General features: G+C 43.0%; 1 protein-coding gene across 1 annotated transcript in view; it reads left to right on the forward strand.

The window, feature by feature from the left end:
• The first annotated feature begins 2,026 nt into the window (after window positions 1-2,026).
• The window catches only part of LOC104405816 (olfactomedin-4-like), a 21,661-nt gene continuing 16,827 nt past the window's right edge, over window positions 2,027-6,860 (forward strand). The window contains 2 exon segments of the mRNA XM_010014646.1: window positions 2,027-2,107; window positions 4,339-4,416. Coding sequence (XP_010012948.1) covers window positions 2,027-2,107; window positions 4,339-4,416 — 159 coding nt within the window.

Here is a 6,860-nt window from a genome sequence, read left to right on the forward strand (position 1 = left end):
ATGTTGGGAAGGAAGTGGCAATTATGCAGTATCAGGATATCACAACCTGAGAGTAAACTGGGAGTTAACTAAGTGAGCAGTGTAGGCTTACCAGTTACCTGCAATATGTATATGCTGGTTTGCACTTGAAGTCTGCTCTGGAGAGGCCAAAATGTTTTTCTTATGGTGCAGAGGGTAGTTCATAGCCTATAGATGCTCAGGTGTGGGCCAGTCTGCTCCTTTTTTGGACTGGAGCTCAGGGCTTGAGCCCTTATAATGACGCTGTCATTACAGCTTCAGTCTTTCCATTCCCTTGATAGTACTGTGATTTACCCCAGGAAATCAGACCACTGTAACCTGGGAGGAAGATGCATAGATTCATTTTCTTGCTCTACTACCAAGGCTCTGGTTCTTCTTGCATAGACATTTCACATGCCTTCCAGGTCTTGTCTATCTTACATTGAACTATTAGCTATGAAAACCACCAGTGCAGACGCAGCTTCTGTTGTGAAAAAGTGTTTTTGCAAGAACATATTATATCCATTCTCTACAAAATGAGCTACTTCTCAAAAAAGATAGCTGCTGCCAGCCTTGTGAATCTGTCAGAGGCTTATGTTTATGAGAAGCTGTGGTAAAAACACATTACCTCAATGGACTTGACTGCTCTGAAGAGTTTTCCAGTGTGGATCTGCCCTAAGCCTCAGTTTTCCAATTGCCAGCTGGAGATTATAGTGTTTCGTAACACAAGAAAACCTTCTGAGTTCCTCACCTGGGAGATGGGTTTCATATGAGACAGCACTGCTGCTCAGACGTACCACTGCTCCTGTCATTAGCTCTGCCCTCCAACACTGGAAGGGAACAAGGGTCACCTAACCACTTTCTCTACTTACACACAACTGACCCAGCAGAAGAACTAAGTCTGACAATTTTAAGAAGGAAAGAGCAAACCCTGCATGGGCAATACAGGCACAGGAATGGACAAGCTTTGGTCTAGAGACTTGTTGACTTCTTTTACAAGTGTACAGATATGGCCATGCACTTAGTCCCAGCTGGAACCTTCCTCCCAAACACCAAGCTCATTTTCCCAGTGATCCATAGAACTCTGGAGAGGAATCTTGATTTCTCTTGCACCTGGTAGGAGGCTTGCAGCTGACTCCACCAAAGTGGTAGCTTGTTGGAAGTGGGGGTCTCCCATGGTGGGCTAGGTGCCTTGGGAACTGCAGGCAGCTCAGTGCCTGTCATACAGTAGTGTGGTAGAGCTGGGAGTGTGGGGGCCACTCTAAGCATTGCCTGTGGCCCTTTTTAATCTTTCTAGATCAGTGTTCTAGAGGCAGGGCAGTTTATCATTGAGGTCAGGTGGCATGCAGCTCTATGAAAAGAAAGCAAGTGGGTAAACACCGATGGGTGCACAGTGTTAATGCATGAGTAAGCATTAATGGGTACATAGTGTTAATGTACAAGACATAAGCTTTCTGGGAAAAGAAAATGGGAAGAGATATTCTGTTTGTGTCCCACTTGTGCTACGTGAGAACTGAAGGAACCGAAAAGCTGTAAAGACCTTTCAGCATTGTTGTCTAAGGTCTGTTTGCCTTTTTAAAAAAAGGATGATGTTTCTGGTGTGCGAACAGTCTAACCTGACCTGCTCTTATAAGAAGTAATAAATACTACCCAGACCTGTGTTGTCTGCATAACTTAGAAGGCATCTATAGGAATTTTTGTGACTGAGCCACAGTAAAAGGAAGTGTCTATCTACCTTTGCTAGCAAACGAGCACCCAGTGTTCTGCTTAATCAAGATTAAGATTAGATACCGCACCATATGGGAAAGCTTTCCTGTTAGGAAACTGGATGCAGTAAATTTATGATGGTAACTCATAAGTTCTTTGCACGTTAGCAATCTGGCACCTGTTATTATATGACTTCATGGCATCACTTATCCAAAAAGTTAAAAAATATGCAAGTTCCTTAAGGTTTAGTTGGGGAAATCCCCACGCTGTACTATAAAAGACCTCCTTTGTCCCTTTGCTGTCACATCTGCTGACTGAGAAGATGAAGCACACACAGGTGGCTGTGCTGCTCCTCATGCAAACCGTGATTGCTCTGGCTGTAACAACGACAGCAACAGAAGGGGTAAGATGGGGATGTCATAACCTGAGCTTTGGTGTCTTTTTTTCTTCTCATGTAATTTAGATTGCTGAAAATTCTTCATTCTTTTAAGATTACTATTGGGCAAATGTTGAGATTGCTGCATGAAGAAAGTTTGAAGCATTCCTCCATCCTCCCCCCACCTGATGTATAGGGACTGGATAATAAATGTGAAAGCGAGGCACAGGTTTAAAATCAGAGCCAAATTCTGCCTTTGGTTAGATGAGTGCAACTCCCAGTGAGGATCTGAGTGGATATTAAATGCTCTGTGTAGCTTCTAATTAATTGGCAAGGGCTTATAGCAGGAAAGGATCCACATCTTTGATGTGGAAGGAGTTGGGAGGTGGGGGCTTTTCCAGTTGCATGATTGCTCTCATACTCTGCAACCAGGCACATGAAAACCATGGTGGGTAGTTTTTGTGGGGTGCTCTCCCTCTTTCCCATAAAACTGTATCTGGTTGGGCAAGAGAGATGTTTAAGTCAAAGCCATCTATCAGAGAAAAGAACAAACCCAAATAAACACCTAAAGCAACAACAAATCCAGGGAGGAAGGGAGAAGAGCAAAAGTAGGAAAAAAATTTAAAGAATAAAAAATTACACTAGTGAAAGTTTTGGTTTGATTTTGTACTGTCTTTATTTATTTATTTTTATTTAAAACTGGGCTTAAATTATCAGAAGAAAGGTTTTGCAAATAGCTTAAAAGCTCCTCCAAATGAAACAAACCATTTTGGTTTTATTTGACCCAAAGTTACTGCCTTTTGGTAATCTTTAGATAAAATCTGGAAAAAAAACCCAAGCAAAACCCAGTTTGGCTCCCAATGACTCTTATTTCTGTGGTGTAGTCACAAACCAGGAAAATCCTGCATGCCACTAGTTACATTGCTTGAAGTTTGGGAGCACTGTGGATGCAGGCAGTGAAGTCAGCATCTCCTGGGAAGGTACTTTTATTTGCTCAAAACCCAGAAAGCTGCAAAAGTCAAGATGGAGGTGTAAATATATATTGATAAGCTTGATATGGAAGACGTTTCTCCTCAGTCTGCTTTGCTTTAAGCTAGTCCCCAGTTTGTGTAATTTACACAATTTGTGATTTTCTCTGCCCTAGCAATGTTAATTGCTACTAGCAGCCCTCCCCCATGTTCAGTGTAATCATATAGGCACACAAATGCTTGTTCAAATGGGTTTATTTGACAAACTGTCCCACAAAAGCTTGTTTACGATGTGCCCTTTAATAGACCTGCCCTTTGCCAGCCATTTGGATTTCCCCACCATTCCCTGGCTCAGGAATGGGACTCTGGCTGGGATTTGGGAAATGCAGAAAGACCCAGGGGTGAGTGTCCTGTTGTAAGGGAAGCCCATTTGATGCTCCATCTGTCATACCATTTGACATCAAGGGTGTCTTGCTGCAGTTCTCAGTTTGCCACAGATTTTGGTGAGACCCTGCTGTGAGTGGCAGTGTGCTATATCCCAGCGGTGTACCGTGCTCTGCACACTGTGCGAGGATACAGCAGACCTTTAGGGACACACAGGGCAGTGCCAGGGTGGCAGCTGCTCTCCTTGGTGTGGCAGGAAGGCAGGTGCCAACTACAGATGAGAGTTAAAGGGCATGTGTATAGTCTTACTACGTAAAAGGCTCCCAAGTGGGACCTGTCTGTATCCTTAGCAGTGTAGTGGCTCCCCACTCACTGGTGGGTTGCTTTCCCCTTCATGGTCCTAGTAGCAGGATGGGACACATGCCCGAGCTGTCACAGCTCACAGCCTGACATCTTGGCATGAACGGGGCAACAAGTCCTGTGCTGAGAAGCTGGATTGTGTGCTGGGCAGTGAGGAGCAGACATCCCTTCTGGGAGGATAGCAGTCTCCAAATTTAGGGCAGGAGAGCACTGTAGTGTCATTTTAGACTGACATGTAATCTACTAGGGCTGCCTGTCAGAGCCCCGGCTCACACCTCCCAGGCAGGCTGGGCATCCCCTGCCTTGCACTAGTCACACAGAGTCTTTCCTTAAGAAGAGGTGTCTATGAAGTGACACTGTGCCTGAGGAAACGTTAGTCATCATAGCAGCAAATTAGAAAAGCCAATTCATTTTACAGTTGCTGGGGATGGCTCCCATAGTAAAATCAAAGTGGTCTGGAGCTGCAGGGTTGGGGCTAGCTGGTGGGGAAGGGATGGTGCTATCCGCAGGAATTAACACTGGAACTGGCTTTCCTTTGCTTTTCAGAGCCCTCATCTCAATACAACGCTCCCATATGTGACTCAGCTTAGCAAGGTAACTGGTGACCTGCACACTCCCCCAAAGGTATAACCATTACTGTTCTTCAATAAAGTCCAGAAAAGAGCAAAATTAGGAACTTGTGTCCCATTGTTTAAATGCTACACAGTCTCTCAGAGATTTAACCCTGAAATAGGTATGTCTGTTAGGCTGCCCAGCAAAAGCCTTTAGGTGTTGTGTATCCAGGATTTTAGGCAGTAGTGAATTCCCCAAATCCTCAGTGCTGCTGCTATGTCATTCAGTGCCTTAAGTCACATCCAAAGCTCCAGCATTACCCTTGTGACTATTGAACTGGACCCCAGATATGAAACAGCTGGGGCCTTGGGGATTTGATGGCAATGTACCAAATAGTTTGGTGCTTACAGCTTCTCTGGAGGAGGGGGAAAACTTCTTTTCAACTCTACCTTCTCATGTAAGCCAGAACAGGGCCTTGAAATTATGTCTTCTGAGAAGTGCCCACTCGTGGTTGCAGAGGGTGAGAAAATCTTGATTCTCCCTATTCTAATTAGATCAAATTTTATTCAACTATTTTCTGACAGAAGGACTTGAATCTGATTTCTGTGCCTTCTGATACAGTGCTCAAGTCCATGGCCTGTGGATTTCAGGGTTTGGTTTCTTTCCCTCTCTCTGTCAGTGACCGCTTAATAACGTGTTTGCTTTGGAGCAGATTCGATGTGACACACTTGTTCTGAATGATCCTGCAAGCTAATACCAAGAGCAGAGTTTGTCCAAAACACAGCTCCACATCATGTTGGAGATGGTAGCTTGATGTCAGGTCTTCTTTGTCCAGGGTATCCCAGTGTGGTGCCTGGGGTGTGTGGAGGGACCTTTTCCCACTCCAGTAAAGGGTGTAGATGGTTAAATGGTGTCAGGAGTCTCTCTCCAAGTCTCAGTAGCAGGATCCAAATCTTATCCACCTCTTTGCCCAGCTGAGGTGGCCTCTGTCCCTGCTGTGGCCTCCATCCCTGCTGTGTGATTCCTTACAATGTCTTAGGATGAGCAAGTAGCTAATTCAGAGCTGTGAATGCCACTGAGCTACAGTGTAGATAGAAATTAAGCACTGAAATGGCCTTGCTGTTGTGAGGGTGTAAACCTATGTCCACATTTGGGCAGCTGAATAAGTTTTCTGTTTTTCAGAAAATGGAGTAACTGTTGGATCCTACTCCCTTTCCTAAATTGAAGGGATGTGGAAAAGGAACATCTCTCATAGCTTCAAACATGTATATGTAACAGCTTAATTTTACAGAGTGAAATGTTGCAGTTAAGTCCTTGCTGTAGGCTAGGACAGTATGCTCTCTTTTAAGCATCCAATATAAATTATTAATCTTTAAAAAACATGCAAGTCGATCAAAAGTAACAGCCTATCTTGTGCAATTTTCTACAGGATGAGGGAAGACTTTTTTGTTATATGGTTGTCATTTGACTAGTATCATATTTTGACAGAAGCACTTACTGACCCAAGGGGCTTTTAACTAAATAATGTTTCTTGGTTTCATCAGCATCATGATCCCAATGTTTGTAATGTCAGTGGAAGAATGGAAACAGTTCTGTCTGCTCCTTTGGGGAAACTCTCTTGGCTTAGATATAAGCTGCACTTACTGCTGTGAAGCTCTACCTTCAACTCAAGGCTCTCTCCTAACACAGATGCTAAAATATAATGATTACTTTTCATAGGGAGTTTAAATGCACAAATTGGAGGTTTTTTGGGAGATCATCTGAATACATTTGTGAATGGTTTGTTTAGCACATGAAATAAGCGTGATACCTCTAGATAAACTGATGTCTGTATATAGTCAAGACTTTAGTTTATTGCAGAGTATACAGCGTATAATTCACACTATACTATGTATGGAAACATAATTATGTATTGTACACACTATGCTGTACTATGTATAGTATATTTTCTCTTAGTATACATATACACATATATGCTATACTTGTGCTATTCACAGAAGGGAGAAAGTACTATACCTTCCATATAGAAATTGGCATGCCAGTGCACAACAGTCTTACAGAAGGTCACATATACTCACTAAGCCACATTTATTTCTTCTTTTGTCATCCTACACCCCATCTGTTTCTTCTGTTATTGTTGAACAACTTGCCATCCCAGTCATGCCTGTACACAGAGGACTCAGAGGTATAGAAGCATCTAAGTGACTTATGAACCTATTTTTCATAGTTATCTAGGTACTGCTAGCTATACCTTCAAAAGTACTTGGAAACACAGAAATAGTTTGCAGTAGGTTCCCAGTGGGATTTTCAGAAATGCTTTGGTAACCTACCTGGCAGGAAAATCAATAGAAGTTATGTGCTGGGACATTCTGCAACACAATGAGATACTTCTCTGCTTCCTTTCACATTAAATGTCCTCAGCAGTCTGTCTATGAGTGTAGTTTTAAGGCTCATGGTGCTTAAATAACACAAATAAAACTTGTTTTCATACTTTCTTTCAAAATGAGATGTGTGAT

The sequence above is a fragment of the Nestor notabilis genome, unplaced genomic scaffold (assembly GCF_000696875.1).
Source record: "Nestor notabilis isolate BGI_N333 unplaced genomic scaffold, ASM69687v1 scaffold7105, whole genome shotgun sequence".
In the NCBI taxonomy this organism is placed as follows: domain Eukaryota; kingdom Metazoa; phylum Chordata; class Aves; order Psittaciformes; family Psittacidae; genus Nestor; species Nestor notabilis.